Genomic DNA, 22,865 nt, shown 5'->3' on the forward strand with positions numbered 1-22,865 from the left:
ATATATATATATATATATATATATATATAAATACACATACATACACAAAAGATAAAAGATACAACCTAAGAAAAACAAAATATACAAATAACAAATTTAAGGACAATATAAATATATATACAACACCATATATACATACATATATATCTATACATATACATACATACATACATACATACATACATATACATATATATATATATATATATATATATATATATATATATATATATATATATATATATATATATATAATATATATACATATACATACACATACATACACAAAAGACAGGACTGTACAAAAAGTATTGTACAGTATTGTGCAAAAGGTTCAAGAATTATAGTCCTTGTTTGAGGTCAGAGATTACAGAGAGGGACGGTGTCTGACATTCTAAGGGAGGCGTTGTAAAGTTGATATGAGTCTTTAAAGTGAGGGAGGTTTTTGTACAGCCTCTTAATGCGTTTGCATCACTGTGGAGGACTTTTGGTGGAGGCACCAAACTCATCGTTGACTGTAAGTACAAGGACACTTTTCTTTGACAGGAAGATTCTACTTTCTTTCCATTTAATTAAGCAAGATAATCTTCATAATTTAACTTTTCCATTGTTTTATTTTCTTGTCGTTTTTTCGAAAGATACGTTGAGGAAAAAGTGTAAATACATTGTGGTACAGAGTTCTGTATTTTAAATTACACTGAATACGTTACATATGTTCTACAATATAATGCATTTTATTAAAGACTTCAGTATTGCTGTGGCATTATTCATTTATTGAATTGGCAAATGAGTCACATTTAAGTTTAAAGAAATTCAAACTTTTGTAACGTAGATTAATGTTAATCTAATAAAATACTACATTTTGGAGTTCAATCATTTGAAATATAAACATGTAATTACTGGTTTAATGAAGATTTTTTTTAAAAAATGGTTCCCTTCCTCTTTAATATCACCAACTGCTGGTGAACAGGAACCTGTCCCTTCCCTCTGTGCTCCTATGAGGCTGATGTTAACTGAGCCTGTTGTCCACTCCTCTCTCTCTCTTCCAGTGGGAGTGGTGCAGCCCACGCTGAGCGTCCTCCCTCCCTCCAGAGTGGAGCTGGAGCAGGGCAGTGCTACACTAGTGTGTGTGGCCAGTGGGGGCTTCCCCTCAGACTGGAAGCTTGGCTGGAAGGTGGGGTGCAGCAGCAGGTCTGGAGGGGTGACCGATAGCCTGGGGGTCCTGGGGAAAGATGGCCACTACAGCTGGACCAGCACCTTGACCCTCCCTGCAGACCAGTGGAGGAAGGCGGGCTCAGTGAGCTGTGAGGCCAGTAAGAACGGCCAGACGCAGCCTGTCACTCAAACCCTGAATCCTGGAGAGTGTTCAGAGTAGAGAGGCTCCAGCATGGAAGTACTGGAGAATACAGATCTCCTCTGACACGTCTGCTTTATGTCTCTCTGTCTCAGGTGGCACCGCAGCTTTTGTTGATTTACATTAACATGTACGTGTTTGATTCATTAACATTGTGCTTTCAGATTTTTACCCCTTGCTTGTGTTGGTCACATGTTGAACATTTAACAAAGATGTAAAGAATAAACTCTTTCTTGTCATCATTCACTATCGTTTATCTTCTGTATTTTCGAATTAATGTGGCTTCTAATGAGCATATAAAACCTCTGCCACTTTCATCAAACAAATTTCCCCACGGGGGGAGGCTATGATGTAAATCTCTGAATGAGCAAAGTGTTGGTTATGTGGATGTTGTAAAGTGTGTTCAGTGTATCCAGTGGACCAGTGTCCGACATAGAGCCACTGCTGCTGCAATGACCCATGTGTGTCAGACTGACTTTCTGTCACTTCATAAAATAGTAGTTCAGAGAGATGTCCAGGTTTCTGCAGACACAATCTCAGAAACATGTAAAATTACGTCTCAAAAGACATTCAGTATCCCTCACCAAGACATAGAAACGCTAGCATGCTGAGTGGGGGAAACAGTAACATATTCATAATGTCTGTCTATGAGTCAAAGACCAAACCGACAAACGCTACAATATGTATTTCTTTAAACGTATTTTGTGAGCAGTGAGCTGTGGCTATTCAAATGATTTCCAGTTTAGTTTAGCAGATGTGCACTTGTGTCTCTTTAGAGACAGAAAGTCAGAGTAAATGTAGGGCTGAGACTTTCAGAAGAGTCTCTGGAGATTCCAGGGAAAGCAGCCTGTGTGCATGTCTCCATACCAGCTCACTAGCGCTCTCTAGTTTCCAACCAACGCCATTGCAATAAAGACTGATTCAGATTCAGATTAAATACTTTATTGCCCTACAACTCTGTACAAGTTGCTAGGGATTTAGTGAGCTCATGACAGTACATAACAAAGACCCACACAAAAGACACTTAGATACAACATATAGGCAGATAAAAGAAAATGGGACATCCCCACACATAAGACATATAGCTCTCTTACACCTGGTTGACAGGCCAGGGTAAGTGCTGCATGTTTGGTTCAAGTGGCAGGTGCTTCTAGGTGCAAGTGATGTGCAAATTGGCATGGATCAAGTGATGTGCAAATCTGCACAAGGTCCAATACTGGGAGTTAAGAAAACTCCCAGTATATAAAAACAGAGTACAAATCTGTGCGTATTATACTATACAGGGCCACTGGGTGAGTATGCATTCCTGATGTACTGGTGTAGGGATGGAGAGTTGTTAAGAGGTGTAATGGTTCTGCAGTACGTGCTGTTGAGGAAGCGGGAGGTTTCAGTGTGGATGGCCCTCAACCTCCTACCTGATGGGAGGGGATGGAAGAGGGAGTTAGCAGGTTGGACAGTACCTCTGCTGGACAGTAGAGTTGCCGTACCAGACTGTGATTGAGAACGTAAGGACGCTCTCAAAGGTGGCTCGGTAGAACTGTTGCATCCCCTTACAGGCCACCCCAAACTTGTTTATTTGGCGGAGGAAAAAGAGCCTCTGGTGGGCTTTTTTAATAATAGCAGTGATGTTATCTTCCCATTTCAGAGAGGAGGAGATTATTGTGCCCAGAAATTTGAAGCTGTCTACCCGTTCCACCACCGCCGCATTGATGGACAGAGGCGGGGTCTACTTCCTCTTCCTTCGGAAGTCCACCACCAGCTCCTTCGTTTTTGCAGTATTTAGCTCTGGGTTGTGGTGGGAACATCATTCAGTCAGGGAAAGGACCTCATTTCTGTAGGCACTGTCCTCACCCCCTGACATCAGCCCTATCAAGGTTGTATCATCAGCAGATGGAAGCATTTTCACTGAGTCACTGTGTGATGTGCACTCATTAGTGCACAGAGAATATAACAGAGGTGATGATACACACTCCAGTGCTAGTGTGTTTGGCCTGTGACAACTTGTTATTGATTTTGACAACTTGTGTTATTTGCTGTACAGGAAATCTAAAATCCAGTGACATAAGGAGTTCTGGACACCCATGTTTTGGAGTTTATAGAAAAGTTTGCTGGGTAAAATCGTGTCTAAAGCAGAGCTGTAGTCTATAAAAAGTACCGTTGCGTGGTTGCCTGGGGACTCAAGATGTTGTAGAATAGAGTGGATACCAAGTGACACGGCATTCCTCAACAGACCTATTTGATCTACATGCAAACTGAAAGGGGTCTAGACAGACAGCTTTGGACAGATGATCACATATGATTTTTTCGAAGATTTTCATTATGACAGATGTAAGAGCTACCGGTCTTTAATCATTTGAACCAGTGATGCTGGGCTTCTTGGGCACAGGAATAATAACAGCTGACTTAAAACATGTGGGGACTCTGCATTCCCTCTGAGACCAGTTAAAAATGTCTGAGTACTGGGGTCAGTTCAACAGCACAACGTTTGATGGTAGTGGAGGATACGAGGTCAGGGCCTGCAGCTTTCCTGCAATTCAGCTTTTTTAGTAGTCGCCTAACCTCATCCTCCTGTAGGACAAAAGGCACTGCTCGGGTTTTGATGCCCGTTGGTTGTATAAGGGCATCATCCCGATCTATATCAAAGCGGCAATACAATTCATTGAGACTGTCAGGCAGCCTAGGGTCGTCACTGACTACTAGCGCAGTGCTAGAGTAGTTCATGGAAACTCTGATTCCATGAACTCCACTCTGTTCACCTCTTTAACAATCGTTAAAATATTCCCTTGACCCTATGACCCTTAGTTCATAGATAAATCACGTAAACCCACTTTTAAATCTCCTTATTGAATGTGAGCTCTCTGACTGGACAGCATTTATTATTGTTCTACGTATGGTTTGGTAACCTCGGTCAGAGTCTGGTGAACTGTTGGGTATGCTAACCCGGTTTATTATTCATATATGAGTTTGTGTCTTGCGGGGGGAGTTGGCTTCGGCTGGGTATCCACCCCCCCCCCCCCTCCCTCTCTCTCTGGTGTTGGGGGGGTGGAGTGTGTGTGGTCGATGGCTGGTTGAAGCAGCCTCACCTGGCCTGAGTCAGGCTGATTGGACTCTTGGGCAGGGACAGGCTCACACCTGTGGAGAATCAGTAATCAAAGCACACAGGGTAAACCGATAGTTACGTATGTAACTACGGTTCTATGAATTCCGGATGACCGCCAGAGGCGGTGCTTTAGCACTGGATGTTCCATCTCGCGCATGCGCAGGTCGAGTAATTATACCAAAAAAGTCACCTGTGACACCTGGGTGACCCGAGAAAGTCTATATATTCCGGAGTCACCCGAGGTTCTGTTCCAACTGGATCTTCTCGCGGAATCTGAGAAGTCTGAGTGACAGAGAACTCTGGCGGTCATCCGGAATTCATAGAACCGTAGTTACATACGTAACTATCGTTCTATTTCATTCCTACTGACCGCCAGAGGCGGTGCTTTAGCACTGGATGACTAATACCAAAAAGGTCACGAAGAGTGCTCACTTCAATCAAGGGCTCGAAGCCGTCGACAAGACAGCCGTCGCCACAGGATGAGGAGCAGCGACATTAACCCTGTAGTATCGGGCAAACGTACATGATGAGGACCATGTAGCCGTGGAGCAAATGTCCTGAAGTGGAACCCCCTTCAAGGCAGCCCATGATGTAGCCATACTCCTGGTAGAGTGGCACTTAACGGCAACGGGGCCCAGGGAGCCCCTGTGCCCTATAGGCATTCAAGACCACATCCACAACCCAGTGGGAGAGTCTCTGTTTCGACAGGGCAGCCCCCTTCCTGCAGCCCCCGTAACAGACAAAGAGGTTATCCGTCTTACGCAAGCTGGTTGTCGCTTCAACATATGCCCTAAGCGCCCGCACCGGGCACAACAGGTCTGACACTCTTTCTGCACCCCCTGGAGAGCCTGGGGGATTGAAAGCAGCCAACTCGATTGATTGGTTTACATGATGGGGAGACAATCGTTTGGGTAGGAAGGATGGGTTCGGCCAGAGCACCACTCCTGACCCATCTGCGTGCCAGCACAAACATGCCTGGCTCACTGACAAGGCATGGAGTTCACCGACCCGTTTTGCAGTCGCAATGGCAAGGAGAAATGCCGTCTTCATGGACAGCCGCGTCAGGTCTGCCTGACTTAGTGGCTCAAATGGGGGTAGACATAAGGACCTCAGAGCTACTTGCAGGTCCCATGATGGTGCCCTCAGGGATCGTGGCGGTTGAAGCCTCTGGGCCCCCTTCAGAAACTGCCTGATTAGGTAGTGGGACCCTACCGTCTGGTTATCCACCCTTGCGTGTGTGGCCGAGATCGCGGCCATATAACGCGCAGGGTAGACGCAGCTCTTCTGTTGTCCAACACAGACTGCAGAAAGTGTAGTATCACTACCACTGAGCAAGTCTCCAGGACTTCGCCCCGCGCCACGCACCACTGGGCGCAAGACGTCAGCAGCGGGTCCTGTCTCTCAGGGGCCACACGCACAGCCGCAGGCGGCCCGGATTCGTGTGCCATATGCGTCCGCCTACCTGAGACAGAAGGTCCTGTCTCTCTGGGAGGCACCAAGGCCCTCCGTTGAGGAGTTTCAATAATGGTGAACCATGGCCTTCCTGGCCAATGTGGAGCCACCAGAAGTAGGCTGTAACAGCCACGCTGGCATTGGGGGAAATGCATAAAGCAGGCTGTCTGGCCCAGCATAAGCCAGAGCGTCCTGCCCTAGGGGACTGGTCCTCTCCGTCAAGGAGAACCAAAGGGGACAGTGGGTGGTCTCTTCGGAAGCAAAGAGATCCGCCACTGCCCTGCCATTCCTGTCCCAAATCATCCCCACCACCTCCGGATGGAGTCTCCACTCTCCGGGGGGTGGCCCTTGGCGAGAGAGAAGGTCTGCCGCTGTGTTCCGGACACCTGGAACATGGACAGCCCTCAGGCTTAGAAAATGGGGGAACGCCCACAGAAGGAGCATTTGCGTGACCCGCAGGCTCCGCCTCGATCTGGTGCCCCCCTGATGGTTGACGTGGTAGACTGTGGAGGTGTTGTCTGTCCGGACAAGAACATGTCGGTCCCTCAGAACTGGAAGGAAGTGCCTGAGAGCTAAGAACACCGCAAGGAGTTCCAGCACATTTATATGCTCCAGTCTCTGCTGGGCATCCCACTGGCCTCTGACAGTCCTGCACTGCCATACTGCACCCCAGCCGGAAAGGGAGGCGTCCGTCTCCACAACCTCCCGCCGGGAAGCTAACCTCCCTAAGGGCGACCACGCAAACAGGTATGCCCTCTCTTTCCAGGGTCTGAGGGCCCGAAGGCACCGCCCAGACACCCTGACCATCTTGAGTCTCTGCCACTTGGGGTCCAAGTGGAGACCATTCACCCAGATCTGCAGGGTACGCAATTCCAGAAGGCCTAGTGGGACCACCATGGATGCTGAGGTCAGCATACCTAACAGTCGCAGGAAGAGGCTGTATTCCAGCAACCTCCCCCGCCTGAAGCGCTGTAGCAGCTGCAAAATGGTAGCTACGCGCTTTGGAGAGAGGCAGGCTCGCATGGCCACCGAGTCGAGCACCAGCCCCAGATAGCTCACAACCCGACATGGTGTAAGGTTGCACTTGGTAAAGTTGACCATAAGGCCAAGCCGGTCCACATGGCTGAGGAGCATGGCTGTGTCCCTGACCGCCTGCTCCCGAGTTGGGGAAATTACCAACCAGTCGTCCAGGTATGGCAGTATCGCCATACCTGTGGCCTGTAATGGTGACAGGGCTGCTGCTACACACAGTGTAAATATACGCGGGGCCAGAGACAGCCCGAACGGAAGAACCCTGAACTGGTACACCTTGCCCAGAAAACAAAGCGGAGGAACCGCCTGCGACGTTGGGTAATAGAGACGTGAAAGTAAGCGTCTTTCAGGTCTATTGGTACGAACCAGTCCCCCTGAGCGATAGCCTGGAGGACGTCCGCAACATGCAGCATGTGGAAGGGAAGAACCTTGAGGGACTGATTCAGCCCTCTCAAGTCCAGAATGGGGCGAAACCCACCATCCTTCTTCGGTACCAGAAAGTAGGTTGAGTAGAACCCATCGAGCTGTTCTTGTGGTTCTACTACTTCGATAGCACCCTTCCCAAGGAGGGTGGCTACTTCCTGTCTCAGGACCAGGGATCTGTCGGGATTGGTGACCACGGTAACCTTGATCCCGCTGAAAGTTGGGGGCCGGCGTCGGAATTGGAGCATGGATAGTGTGGACACTATCCAAGGGTCTGTGGTCTGCTCTTGCCAGTAGCTCAGGTGCTGCTCAGAAAAGCGCCCGACGGCTGGCCCTTGGAATTTAGTACCTACCTGAAGGGGGCGGCGGTTGGGCGCCGAACCTCTTGGCGCCTGAAATGCCACGCATTTCAGGCGCAGAGCTACGGCGCTGGTCAGCCCGTGCTGAGAAGTGCTGGCCCCTCAATTGTCCACCTGAACGTGGTTGAGAGCTATTGGCACGGGGTACCGCAGAGGCCACCGGCCTAGAATGAAGCCGAGGTGCACGCCGTAAGCTAGCAAACTGCTGGCTAGCCTGGCCAACCTGTACACACCTGGAGCGTACACCTGTACACTCCAGGGCCTGAAGAGCAGCTGGCCCAACCGTCTGGCCTGGGACCACTGGAAGAGAACGGAGGGTCCGTCGACACACCTCCGACAGGGGTGACTGCGCCAGCTAAACCTGGCGGCGCGCCAACGTAACAGTTGACATTAACCTGCCTAGCTCCCTAGTCATGTACGCAAAAGTTTGCAGTGAAGCATCACTGAGGGTCTTTGCTAAAGGATCAGCACTTGACCCCCGTATAGTCTGAGACAGCGCCAGAACGATGTGAGAAAGCAAATTCCCAAGACGTCCCACACGGGCAGCAACTCCTGGTAAGGAGGTCATCTGTAATCCGGCACTGGGGCCGAGGGCAGCGCGCATCGGTTCTCAGAGCCTCGTCCGGGGAGACAACCAGGGACGCTATAGCAGGCTCAATCGGAGCCAACCGGTCCAAGCCATAAGAATCAGCATTGGCCCTAGTTGCCAGACCTCTGCCATCACTAGTGCGCTGGGAGAGAGCCCTTGAATCTGGCCAGCATCTATGAAGCTCTGCGATGTAGGGCTCAGAGGGGGGCAAAGAGAAAACGGAAGGTTGAGCGGCCTGTGGAAAAAAGGCGTTCACAGGTGCAGATGAAACAGGAGCTTCATCCAACCCCAGCCTTGCCAGGGCCATTCGCACGGCTGGTCTAACAGTGTCGCGGCCGGACACTGACCCTCTAGCCGAGCAGCCCCGAGACCCTTGAGAGAACGCCTGAGAGGCAAGGGACGCTTGCTCTTCCTCCTCTGCAAAGAGGCTACAGGACGCAGCTGTAAACAGCATGTCATCCTCTGTATAAGTGGGTTGCGCAGACGCAGGGGCCGCGGCTGGTACACCCTGAGCTGGTTGAAGGTTCAATAACAGTGACGGCGAGCTACGGGCGAGAGCACCCGAGCGACGCGACACTCCGACAATAACAGTGACGGCGAGCCTTGGAAACCCAAGCAGCCCACTGGAGAGCAAATTAACACAGGCTAGGCAATCGAGCTTTAGGCGAGAGCACCCGAGCAACGACGCGATGCGACACCCCGGCAACAACACAGTGACGGCGAGCCTTGGTAATCCAAGCAGCCCACCGGAGAGCAATCAGCGCAGGCTAGGCAATCAAGCTACAGGCGAGAGCACCCGAGCAATAATGCGCCCGACAATAGAGTGACGGCGCCAGGAAAATACAGTGACGGCTTTTGGAAACCCAAGCCACTCACTGGCGATTAATCAAAGCGCGCAACTGGCTGAATAAATACAGTGACGGCGGCTTGGACCCCAAGCCGCGCACTGGCGCATACAAATGAGCAACCGGGCTTAGGCGAACGCACCCGAGAAACGGTGCGAGACCGAAAGAATAACACAGCGACTGAAAACCAGCCGCCAATTAATGCTCTCAGCAAATTAAAGCAAAGGGTAGAAAGGTGAAATCAGCTGCCGCGCTAGCCGACGGATAGTCGACTACGCGTAGCCTACACACTTTACTCACCCCTGCCGAAATCAAACAAATTGCAAGTCGCAGCCCTTGGTGGACGAAGTCAAATCGAGGCACCAACCCTTGGGTTACAAGGCTACTTGCGACAAGCTAATATGGTATCTCTTACAACAAACAATGTTTGTGTGTCCTGCTAGTACGCTACCGCGAGAAAATAGAAGGAACAGAACCTCGGGTGACTCCGGAATATATAGACTTTCTCGGGTCACCCAGGTGTCACAGGTGACTTTTTTGGTATAATTACTCGACCTGCGCATGCGCGAGATGGAACATCCAGTGCTAAAGCACCGCCTCTGGCGGTCAGTAGGAATGAAATAGAACAGCCGTCCCACACACACACACCCTTACACACCACAGTTGTAACTAAATCAATTTTCAACCGTTTATCTTCGTTCAAACCATTTAACAAATCCACACTTGTATCTTCCATAATATCAGAATGGAATTTCGATATCATTTAAACTTTCTTCAGAGTCACAGTTTTAGTTTCATACCGCTTCGTTTTCAGCTGTTTTTATTGAAGATGTCTTCCCATTCTGATACACCTACTTCTTATGACATGAGAAGACTCACACACACACACACACACACACACCTGCACACATAGTCATTAATTCCCGCTTTGCACCTCCATGCCACGCAATACAAAATACAGTTCATATTGGATTCTGAGCATTTGACAATGTAGTGTCATTCATTTATTTCATATATATTTGTGTACCAAGCATGATTTACAAGGAAAGGACATATATTTGAATTTCTTCTGTATTCATCTGTATTCATATTCACATAAACTTATACTACAACATTTTAATGCAAACCAGTGTCGGGGAGCCTCTGTCCATCCTGGCCGTACCACCTGGTCAGGAGGGAGGGAGGAACGGACAGAGGGTCCCCCCACACCTCTTGGTATGACAGCTGCCCAAGGCCGCAAACCAAGCCTACGTCTGACTGCAGGACGACGGGCATCAAGCTACACTGCTGCCATGGTCTCTCCTGACTCCGGTGAACCTCACCACCACCACCACCACCAGCTACCAGTAAGTTGCCTTGTTTTGTGTTTCTCATTTGCCAGTTGAGGGGAACATATTTAATTTAGCATGACGGTGTCTACAGAAAAGCAGGCAACATGTGCCCTCTTAGGCCTAACTCACAAGCCACTTCTGCAGCTGCTTCACCAGCTGTATGGACACATGAACTGATCTTCTAAAGGTGTATGCTGAGGTGGCTTCATCAAGAACACTTGGCTCTCATATCACTAAATCCTACTGGAGGGACAAAGGCAGATGCTGTATACTGTGAGGACAGTTGCTTGGTTAAGCAGAAGACTCCACTCATTGGTACACATGTACACAAATCTAGGAAAATAACAATTATTCTATTTCCTCAATGCACATGGCAGCCTTTGCATCTATTTGGCAACCTGTAATAGGCGAGTATGGAAGGCTGGTTAGACAATGACGGGTAAGATCCCACCTTAAACATTGGGACAACCTAAGGCAGGCACATTCACGATTACACTGCTTCACGTAAGTCACTTAAAGAATGACAAATGGTTACATAATAACGGTTGCCATGTGAAAAATATGTGCTTTTACGATATATGCCTCGTTATTAAAGAACAGCAGTACTAAACTGTGATAAAATGGGAACCCACACTTTGTTGATCAACTTAAATGGTATGATAGGTAGGTAGGACAGGTAAGGAGAGATTACAATGGGGAGAAAATGTCAAAAGAAGATACAATAAAATACTTTTCTTTGACCAGCTAAACAAGGGTATTTGTTTTTTTCTTAAACCAACAGTAGTAACATCTTAGTTGGGCAGTCATTGTTAGATTTTGAGTAAATGGAACATAGAAAATGAGTGACCAGGGTGTTGAGGTTGATGTGCTGGTGAGTGAGCTAGTCGCCGTCCGGTGGTGTGGCCAGGCGTCCAGTCATGATCACAGCAACTAAACCAAAGACGCAGTATGTGAGCAGTGAACTGTAGCGACTCAAATTATGTCTATTTTTAGCTGAGGTGCACCTGTGTCTCTTGAGTGGCAGAAAGTCAGTGGAAATATAGGGCTGAGGTTTTCAAAGGAGTCTCTGGAGATTCCAGTGAAAGCAGTATGTTTGCATTTCTCCATAATAGCTCAATGGCGTCATCTTGTGTCCAACCAACGCCATTGCAATAAAGACTGATTCCATGAACTCCACTATCTTCAGCTTTTATTAAATAAATAGCTGGCTTGACTTGATTCATAATAATAATAATAAGAAGAAGAAAGTCGTTCCTTTCATTATGACGCAAGCTGCTTTAACTGTAGGTGCAAAGAACAAAACAACGTGAAAGATTATATTTTGAAACAATCAAAACAATAAATAAACGAATAAATAAGAAAAGATCATGTTCCAAAGTCCAGGCCCAGTAAGTGGGTCTTCAGGCAGCTTGTGAAAACGCAGATGGATCCAGCGTTGAGGATCTCCCGGGGAGCGAGTTCCACAGAGTGGGGGCAGCCACCCTAAAGGCTCTGTCCATAGCTGAAGTCCCTAACCCGGGGTGGGGGGGGGGGGGGGTAAAGCAGTCCGTGGTCTGAGGGACGGGGAGTAGGGTCTGAGGAGCTGTGAGAGGAGCGGGGGCTAGAGGGACTGGGGGGTGAGGAAGAGGAGGAGGAGGAGGAGGAGGAGGAGGAGGAGGAGGGGGAGGAGGAGGAGGAGGAGGGGGAGGAGGAGGAGGTGCTACAGGACCCCTATGGGAGCCGGTGGAGGTGGATGAGGGGGGGGGGGGGGGGGGGGATTGGTATACTGGAGCCGATCCAGGGCTCTGTGGGGACCCCCCAGTGGGACTCCATGACCTCCGTCCAGAGGTGAGGTGAGGAAGGCGTGGATGAGGGTCTCTACCACGGGGGCAGTGAGGGACGGCCCCAGTCTGGACATGTTTCTGAGGGGGTCCAATGCCTATCTGTTGATGGACTCCATGTGGGGAACCAGTGATAGGGATGAGTCTGGGACCCCCCCAGGGTGGGGACTGGAGAGAAGGGGCAGACGGAGCAGCCGTCCATGGAAGAACCAGATCCCCGACCTTCTGGGGCCTGGGGGGCCCCAACCAGGACTCTGTCTTCTTACTGCTGAGGTGTGACTGGGGGGAGGGGGGGGGTGATGTAATATGATGAAGTTGAGGTTGTAGTTGTATTCGACATGTTGAAGTATTAGTTGTATGTAATATGTGGTGGTTCAATTTGTAGTTTATGTAATATCTTGTAGTTCAGGTAAGAGTTGTATGTAATACGTGGCAGTTCTAGTAGTAGTTGTGTATGGTAGATGAGGTAGAAGTTGCATGTATTATGTGGTAGTTGAGATAATAGTTGTATGTAACACGTGGTAGTTGAGGTAGTACTTGTATGTTTAATAATGCTGAGGAATCTAATGCTGGCTCTTGGTGGAGGCCCCTGGTTAGAGCCAGCTCTGTGCTCAGCGCTCTGTGTCAGAGTCTCTTCCCCCTCAGCAGCTGCAGCAGGTTCCTGCTGTAACAGCTCAGTGTCTACGCAGTGTGACTGAGGGAGGTTTTTGTACGGCTCTTAATCACTGTGTGAACACACTGCCACTATGGTAACTCTGACAGTGATAAACTGCTGCATCTTCACGCTGGGCGCCGTTGATGGTCAGAGAGAAGTCAGTTCTGCGTCCACTGCCACTAAACCGAGCTGGTGTTGGCGATACAAGTTCGTCTGCCCGTTTGACGATGAGCTTGAGGGCTCCTCCAGGTTTCTGTTGGTACCAGTGTAGTTCATAACCACTTTGAACTGCAGGGTTTGTTTTACAGGTCAGAGTGACTGTGGATCCAGGAGCAACAGACACTACTGGTGTCTGAGTCACAGTCACCTGACTGCTGGTTCCTGTAGAAAACAAACAAACCAAACATTGAGTTATCCAATAGAAAACACAAGCAAACAGGGTGGTCCACATTTTGACTGAATGGAATGAACCAACCTGTTAAGGATCCACAGACCACTGTCCAGAAAAGGAGGGTGAGGTGATTCATGGTTGCCACGGTTTCTGGGGTGTTGAGTGACAGCTCAGAGTCCTGCAGTGTTGAACTCGGAGGACTTTAAACCCTCTCAGAACCCCAGTTTCAGCTGAGCATGCAAAGCTTCCTCTATATGGAAATGACCTGTTTCCACTCATCAGACTGGGGGTGAGAGTGACTGCAGACGTTCTGGGAGGACCGCTGTATCTCTTCTACATTCACACTTATGGAATACAAATTCAGATTTACAAGAAACTATTGGAATTTATAATGTATAACATTTTATCTGGTTGAGGTCGATCTTGGTTTGTATGAAATCCTTTGACTTTCTAATTGAGGGATATTATTACCTAAAACCAGAATAATAGATAAAAACATAAATGCATGATTATAACATTGGCCTGAAGGTTTTTTATTCGGTCAAATAATTTGACTTGTGTTAAAACAATAAACCTTTTGTAATTTTGCGTTTAAAAATGTTATGAAATTAAATTACTAAATGTATTTCATTAAATCTATTCAAACAATTAATGCATATTGATTATAATATTTCCAGTGAAGCAAATATCGACTTATTCATCCATTCTAGTGAGAAGCCAGTGTTTGTGTGTCAGTGAGATGAGTGTTTAATGTGCGGGAGGTTTTTGTACAGCCTCTTAATGCGTTTGTATCACTGTGGTGGACTTTTGGTGGAGGCACCAAACTCATCGTTGACTGTAAGTACAAGGACACTTTTCTTTGCCTGGCATATTTAACTTTCTCTAAATATAATTAAGCGTGATAATCTTATCTTTTGGAACTTTCAATATTTTTAATTTCTGGTCGTTTTTTTTTAAAGATAAGCTGAGGACAAAGTGTATATATATTGTGGTACAGAGTTCTGTCTTTTAAATTACACTGCATACGTTACATATGTTCTACAATATAACGTATTTCATGAAAGACCTCGTTATTGCTGTGACATTATTCATTTATTGAATTGGCAAATCAGTCACATTTAAGTTTGAAGAAATTCACACTTGTCGATTAATGTTAACCCAATAAAATGCTAAATTTTGAAGCTCAATCATTTAAAATATAATCATGTTACCGTTTGAATGAAGAGATTTTAAACACAATGGTTCCCTTCCTCTTTAATGTCACCAACTGCTGGTGAACAGGAAGCTGTCCCTTCCCTCTGTGCTCCTATGAGGCTGATGTTAACTGAGCCTGTTGTCCACTCCTCTCTCTCTCTTCCAGTGGGAGTGGTGCAGCCCACGCTGAGCGTCCTCCCTCCCTCCAGAGTGGAGCTGGAGCAGGGCAGTGCTACACTAGTGTGTGTGGCCAGTGGGGGCTTCCCCTCAGACTGGAAGCTTGGCTGGAAGGTGGGGGGCAGCAGCAGGTCTGGGGGGGTGTCAGATAGCCTGGGGGTCCAGGGGAAAGATGGCCACTACAGCTGGACCAGCACCTTGACCCTCCCTGCAGACCAGTGGAGGAAGGCGGGCTCAGTGAGCTGTGAGGCCAGTAAGAATGGCCAGACGCAGCCTGTCACTCAAACCCTGAATCCTGGAGAGTGTTCAGAGTAGAGAGGCTCCAGCATGGAAGTACTGGAGGATACAGATCTCCTCTGACACGTCTGCATTATGTCTCTCTGTCTCAGGTGGCACCGCAGCTTTAGATGATTTACATTAATCTAACATGTCTTTGATTCATTAACATTTCAGATTTTTACCCGTTGCTTGTGTTGGTCACATGTTGAACATTTAATAAAGATATAAAGAATAAATTCTTTCTTGTCATCATTTACTATCGTTTATCTTCTGTAGTTTCGAATTAATGTGGCTTCTAATGAGCATGTAGAACCTCTGCCATCTTCATCAAACAAATTTCCCCACGAGGGGAGGCTATGATGTATATCTCTGAATGAGCAAAGTGTTGGTTGTTTGGATGTTGTAAAGTGTGTTCAGTGTATTCAGTGGACCAGTGTCAGTCATAGAGCCACTGCTGCTGTAATGACCCATGTGTGTCAGACTGACTTTCTGTCACTTCATATAATAGTAGTTCAGAGAGATGTCCAGGTTTCTGCAGATGCAATCTCAGAAACATAGAAAATTACGTCCCAAAATAAATTCAGTATCCCTCACCAAGACGTAGGAACCCTAGCATGCTGAGTGGGGGAAACAGTAACATATTCATAATGTCTGTCTATGAGTCAAAGACCAAACCGACAATGCTAAAAGATGTGTCTCTTTAAACGTATTCTGTGAGCAGTGAGCTGTAGCTATTCAAATGATGTCCAGTTTTAGCAGATGTGCACCTGTGTCTCTTGAGTGACTGAAAGTCAGGGTAAATGTAGGGCTGAGACTTTCAGAAGAGTCTCTGGAGAATCCAGTGAAAGCAGCATGTGTGCATGTTGCCATACCTGCTCAATGGCGCCCTCTAATGTCATACCAACGTCATTACAATAAAGACGGATTCCATGAACTCCAATCTGTTCACCTCTTTAGCAATAATTTAAATATTCCTGAGTAGTTTGGTTTTGTGTCATCTGGATTGACCCATGGTTCATAGATTAATCAGATCAATCCATTTTAAATCTCCTCATTTCATGTGCTCTCTGACTGGACAGCCAAAAGACACCGGGGAGGTGTGGGGACAACGGGGTTTGGATCGTATTTATGAGCGTTCTACTCATGGTTTGGTAACTCTGTTAAGAGTCCGGTTTACTGTTGGGTAGGCTAACCCTGGTCAGAGTCTGGTTTATTATTTATGTATTCGTTAGGCTTTGGCTCTGGACTCTGGATCATCCATCCCCCCCCCCTCTCCTCTCTCTCTGGTGTTGGGGGGGTGGAGTGTGTGTGGTCGATGGCTGGTTGAAGCAGCCTCTCCTGGCCTGAGTCAGGCTGATTGGACTCTGGGGCTTGGAAAGGCTGCACACCTGTGGAGGATCAGTGATCAATAAACACAGGATAAACCAGACCTACACACACACACACACACACACACACACACACACACACACACACACACACACACACACACACACACACACACACACTCTGGGCAGAGCTCTGTCACGTCTGCGTTCACCTCCTGCTCAGCTTTTATCGTCGTGACAACTCTCAAATGAAGGGCTTTACAACATCTAGCTGTGTGTTGGTGTCGGAGGAGACCAGCAAAGCAGTAGTTGTATGTAATATGTTCTAGTTAAGGTAGTAGTTGTACGTAATATGTGGTAGTTGAGGAAGTAGTTTTATCTAATATGTTTTAGTTAAGGTAGTAGTTGTATGTAGGCTACTATGTTGTAGTCAGGGTAGTAGTTGTAAGTAATTTTTGGTAGTTGAGGAAGTAGTTTTTTCCAATATCTTGTAGTTGAGGTAGTAGTTGTATGTAATATGTTGTAGTTGAGGTAGTAGTGGTATATTAAACGTGGTAGTTGCACTTGTATGTTTAATAATGCTGCGGAATCTAATGCTGGCTCTTGGTTGAGGCCCCTGGTTAGAGCCAGCTCTGTGCTCAGCGCTCTGTGTCAGAGTCTCTTCCCCCTCAGCAGCTGCAGCAGGTTCCTGCTGTAACAGCTCAGTGTCTACGCAGTGTGACTGAGGGAGGTTTTTGTACGGCTCTCAATCACTGTGTGAACACCCAGACACTGTTAAGATTGTGTACACTCTGACAGTGATAAACTGCTGCATCTTCACGCTGGGCGCCGTTGATGGTCAGAGAGTAGGCATTGCTGCCTCCACTGCCACTAAACCGAGCCGGTGTTGGTGATACAAGGTGGTTTATATATTTTATGATGGGCTTGGGGGCTTCTCCGGGTTTCTGTTGGTACCAGAATAAACGGTTATTGCCACTAACCGCTGTGTTTGTTTTACAGGTCAGAGTGACCGTGGATCCTGGAGTAAAGGACACTAATGGTGTCTGAGTCACAGTCACCTGACTGCTCGTTCCTGTAGGAAACAAACAAACCAAACATTAAGTTATCCAATAGAAAACACAATCAAACAGAGAAGGGTGGTCCACATCTTGACTGAGTGGAATGAACCAACCTGTTAAGGATCCACAGACCACTGTCCAGAAAAGGAGGGTGAGGTGATTCATGGTTGCCACGGTTTCTGGGGTGTTGAGTGACAGCTCAGAGTCCTGCAGTGTTGAACTCAGAGGACTTTAAACCCTCTCAGAACCCCAGTTTCAGCTGAGCATGCAAAGCTTCCTCTATATGGAAATGACCTGTTTCCACTCATCAGACTGGGGGTGAGAGTGACTGCAGACATTCTGGGAATTATTGGAATACAAATTCAGATTTAATGGAAACTATTGGAATTTAAAATGCATAACATTTTATCTGGTTGTAGCCGATCTTGGTTTGTATGAAATCCTTTAACTTTCCATTTGTTTGAAAGAAATTGTCGTTACATTATTACCTGAACCCAGAATAATAGATAAAAACATATTGTTCTGTATGTATTAAATGCACGATTATAACATTGGCTTGAAGGTTTTTTATTAAGTCAAATTAATAGACTTCTTTTAAAACAGTAAACCGTTTGTAAGTGAGCCTTTAAAAATGTTATGAAAATAAATGAATGATGAATATATTTCATTAAATTACTATACATTCATACAATTAATATATTTTAATTATTATATTTCCAGTGAATCAAATATTGACTAATTCATAGATTCTAGTGAGAAGCCAGTGTTTGTGTGTCAGTGAGATGAGTCTTTAATGTGCGGGAGGTTTTTGTACAGCCTCTTAATGAGTTTGTATCACTGTGGTACACTTTTGGTGGAGGCACCAAACTCATCGTTGACTGTAAGTACAAGGACACTTTTCTTTGCCTGGCATATTCAACTTTCTCTAAATATAATTAAGCGTGATAATCTTATCTTTTGGAACTTTCTATATTTTTAATTTCTGGTCGTTTTTTTAAAGATAAGCTGAGGACAAAGTGCAAATATATTGTGGTACAGAGTTCTGTCTTTTAAATTACACTGCATATGTTACATATGTTCTACAATATAATGTATTTCATGAAAGACCTCATTATTGCTGTGACATTATTCATTTATTGAATTGGCAAATCAGTCACATTTAAGTTTGAAGAAATTCACACTTGTCGATTAATGTTAACCCAATAAAATGCTAAATTTTGAAGTTCAATCATTTAAAATATAATCATGTTACCGTTTGAATGAAGAGATTTTAAACACAATGGTTCCCTTCCTCTTTAATGTCACCAACTGCTGGTGAACAGGAAGCTGTCCCTTCCCTCTGTGCTTCTATGAGGCTGATGTCAACTGAGCCTGTTGTCCACTCCTCTCTCTCTCTTCCAGTGGGAGTGGTGCAGCCCACGCTGAGCGTCCTCCCTCCCTCCAGAGTGGCGCTGGTGCAGGGCAGTGCTACACTAGTGTGTGTGGCCAGTGGGGGCTTCCCCTCAGACTGGAAGCTTGGCTGGAAGGTGGGGGGCAGCAGCAGGTCTGGGGGGGTGTCAGATAGCCTGGGGGTCCTGGGGAAAGATGGCCACTACAGCTGGAGCAGCACCTTGAACCTCCCTGCAGACCAGTGGAGGAAGGCGGGCTCAGTGAGCTGTGAGGCCAGTAAGAATGGCCAGACGCAGCCTGTCACTCAAACCCTGAATCCTGACCAGTGTTCAGAGTAGAGAGGCTCCAGCATGGAGGTACTGGAGAACACAGATCTCCATTGACACGTCTACTTTATGTCTACTGTATGTCATCATTACATACAATGATGATTTACATTCATAGAACATGTCTTTTATTCATCAACATTATGCTTTCTTATTTTTACCCCTTGCTTGTGAGGGTCACCTTTTGAACATTTAATAAAGACGTAAAGAATAAATTCTTTCTTGTCATCATTTACTATCGTTTATCTTCTGTGTTTTTGAATGAAAGTGTCTTTTAATGAGAGTATATAACAGCTGTTATCTTTTTAAAACACATTTCACAAACATTTTGAATGAAGGGTTAAAGCTATGTGTGTCTCTGAATGAGCAAAGTGGTGGTTTTGTGGATGCCGTCGTAAAGTGTGTTCAGTCTATTCAGTGGACCAGTGTCGGTGATAGAGCCACTGCTGCTGAAATGACCCATGCGTGTCCGAATGACTATCTGTCACTTCATAAAATAGTCATTTTATAAATTAATAGTTCAGAAAAATGTCAATTCTTAGCAGATGCCAACTTAGAAACATGTAAAAGTAAGTCTCAAGAGACATTCAGTAGCACTCACCAAGACATAAGAACCCAACATGCTGAGTGGCAGAAACAGTGACATATTCATAATGTCTGTCGATGACTCAAAGACAAACCGACAACACTAAAAGATGTGTTTCTTGAAACGTATTCTGTCAGCAGTGAGCTGTAGCTATTCAAATGATGTCCAGTTTAGTTCAGCAGATGTGCACCTGTGTCTCTTGAGTGACATAACGTCAGAGTAAATGTAGGGCTGAGGTTACCAGAAGTGTCTCTGGAGACTCCAGTGAAAGCAGCATGTGAGGTGCATGTCCCCATACCCCCTCGATGTTGCCCTCTAGTGTCAAACCAACGCCATTGCAATAAAGACTGATTCCATGAACTCCACTCGGTTCACCTCTTTAGCAACAATTAACATTTTCCTGAGTAGTATGCTTTTTTTTTATCAGGATTGACCCTTGGTTCATAGATAAATCACATCAATAGTCTACATACAATAGTTTTTGTTGTATGTAATAGGTAGAAGTTGAACAGATAGTTGTGTGTAATACGTGGTTGAGGCATATGTGTAATACGTGGTAGTTGATGTGGTTATTGTATGTAATATTTGGTAGTGGAGGCAGTAATTTTATGTTCAATAATGCTGAGGAATCTAATGCTGGCTCTTGGTTGAGGACCCTGGTTGAGTGACAGCTCAGAGTCCTGCAGTGTTTTACTCAGAGGACTTTAAACCCTCTCAGAACACTTTTGGATTACTAATTCAGATTTACTGGAAACTATTGGAATTCATAATGTATAAAAAAATGTGTTATTAATTCGGTCTTGGTTTGTATGAAATCCTTTAACTTTCTTATTTGTTTGAAAAGAATGTTGTTACATTATTATTACCTAAAACCAGAATAATAGATACAAATATATTGTTCTGTTCATAATAAATGCATGATTATAACATTGGCTTGAAGGTTTTTTATTAAGTCAATTAATAGACTTGTGTTAAAATAAACCATTTGGAATTTAGCTTTAAAAATCGTATGAAAATGAATACATGATAAGTGTTCTCCGTTAATACATTAAATATACATTCAAGCAATTCATATATATTAATAATAATTCCTCCAGTGAATCAAGAATTGAATAATTCATACATTTTAGTGAAAAGCCAGTGTTTGTGTGTCAGTAAGATGAGTCTTTAATGTGCAGGAAGTTTTTGTACAGCCTCTTAATGAGTTTGCATCACTGTGGAGGACTTTTGGTGGAGGCACCAAACTCATCGTTGAATTAAAGTATGAGGACAATTTTCTTTGACTGGCATTTTTTACTTTCTTTAAATTGTATTAAAGCTAGGGTGGGCGATTTTGGAGAAAACAGCCGTTGAGATTCCGTCGCGTGCTCTCTGGCCCGTCCCTGCCACGCTACCTGCTGTAGGTCCTCCCACCGAACGTCAGTTATGCGCGTTCATGTGAATTCAGTTACATTGATAGGAAGACGAAACACCATGTCCGATTCCGAGGTAATTAAACATTAGTGCTGATTGCTACATAAGTACATATATAGCATCAACATCTTACTCACAGACATACCATGTATGTTATCTTAAAATCATTGCCATTGCGCTGGTAGGCCTAAGAAAGGTAGCTGTATCAGCCAAGCAAGATAGCAAACTAATTGCAACTGTAGTTCGTTAGCATAAGAACAAAAGCAAAAAAAAAAAAAAAAACTCCTTCTCCATGATAACAGAATTCTTCTAGGTCTCCCTCTTATCAATATTGACAATCGATATGATCTCTTTACTGTCGTTGTCCATCATTGTGTATGTACAGTACTGTGCTGAAAAAATATATATATTTGATAAAATAACACAGAAAGCCAGATTACACACAAGGAAACCGTCACTTCAAAGCGATCGCGAAACTGAGCTAGGCTGCTGCTAGCTTGCAACAACGTTATAACAATACATGGAATATCATATGCTAGACTTCCCTCGCAGTGCTTATCTTGGCAGTTGTGTCAACGTTGCTTTTATACAAACGTGACTCGGACATTATCCACAGTTGAGTTGAAGCCTAGGACACGTGTTAGCACAATCTCTGTGTTATTCCGACAGCCAGGGTTGGTGTGACCATAACTAACCTATAAAACGGACCGGGAAAAGAACCATCGGCTGATGCAAGACATCCTACAGAACCGTATTGAAATGGTTACATTACAGAACAGTAATGTAACGGTTATCGTGGCTTTGCTTAGTAAAAAAACATACCAGCCGACACTTTACATATTCATCGCAATATACCATGGAGGGATAGCACAATTCCTTACCTGTCTATAAGAAATATAGCCATCTCAGCGTCCGATTTTAAGTTTCTCCGGTCACGTAACTCTCTCCATCGCTCATAAGCCACGCCGATGTTTACTCTGGTTTTATTTCGAGCTCTCTCCGCCTCCCTTTTAGTAGCTGTCCTTTCAACAAGTGTCTTTCCTCTTTTTTTCTCTGTCTTAGTGGTGTTAGTTGATGGTATCCGGGGAATGGGAAATTTATGGGCCGTTGATGAAGACACGGCTATTCATTTGTTGTCCGCCGTAGTAGTACAAAACTGTCAGACCGCTAGGCTCGTGAACGCTCACGCAGGGACGCACCAACGTCGTTGCCAAGGTGACCGGACAGTCCCACAGCCAATAAGAACGGAGAATCGGAGCCTCGCTCTGATTGGTCAAAGTGTACATGAGCGGTGGCAATTTTTGGGTGCGGCCCACAGAGGCAGGGGAGAGCAAAGTTATGAGCAGATATTCTCAGAGCACTTCACCTACATATAGCTGACTGGCTATTAGGACAGTTTTGCCAAATATTACAGTAAAGAAATTACCCACCCTAGCTTTAAGCGTGAAAATCTTAATATTTTAACTTTTCTATAGTTTTAATTTCTTGTTGCTTTTTTCGGAAGATAAGCTGAGGACAAAGTGTAAATATATTGTCGTACAGAGTTCTGTCTTTTAAATTAAACTGAATTTGTAGCATATATAATACAATACAATGAATTTTATGAAAGACTCAATTATTGCTGCAGCATTATTATTTAATTTTTATTGGAAAATGAGTCACCTTTAAGTTTGAAGAAATTCAAACGTCGATCAATGTTAACCCTATAAAATGCTGTATTTTGAAGTTCAATCATTTGAAATATGAACATGAAATCATCTATTT

General features: G+C 45.4%; 1 long non-coding RNA gene and 1 gene segment (V, D, J or C); one reads left to right on the forward strand and one right to left on the reverse strand.

The window, feature by feature from the left end:
- The first annotated feature begins 1,377 nt into the window (after nt 1–1,377).
- LOC132457499 (uncharacterized) lies at nt 1,378–19,317 on the forward strand. The gene is made up of 2 exons (XR_009525688.1): nt 1,378–1,484; nt 19,221–19,317. It is a non-coding gene; the product is annotated as an uncharacterized LOC132457499 (long non-coding RNA).
- On the reverse strand, nt 13,028–17,725 carry LOC132457655 (probable non-functional immunoglobulin kappa variable 6D-41). The segment is given in 4 exon segments: nt 13,028–13,124; nt 16,944–16,959; nt 17,195–17,401; nt 17,701–17,725. Coding segments are annotated over 4 exon segments (345 nt in total).
- Nucleotides 19,318–22,865: the final 3,548 nt, after the last annotated feature.

Source organism: Gadus macrocephalus, chromosome 5 (assembly GCF_031168955.1).
Source record: "Gadus macrocephalus chromosome 5, ASM3116895v1".
In the NCBI taxonomy this organism is placed as follows: Eukaryota; Metazoa; Chordata; class Actinopteri; order Gadiformes; family Gadidae; genus Gadus; species Gadus macrocephalus.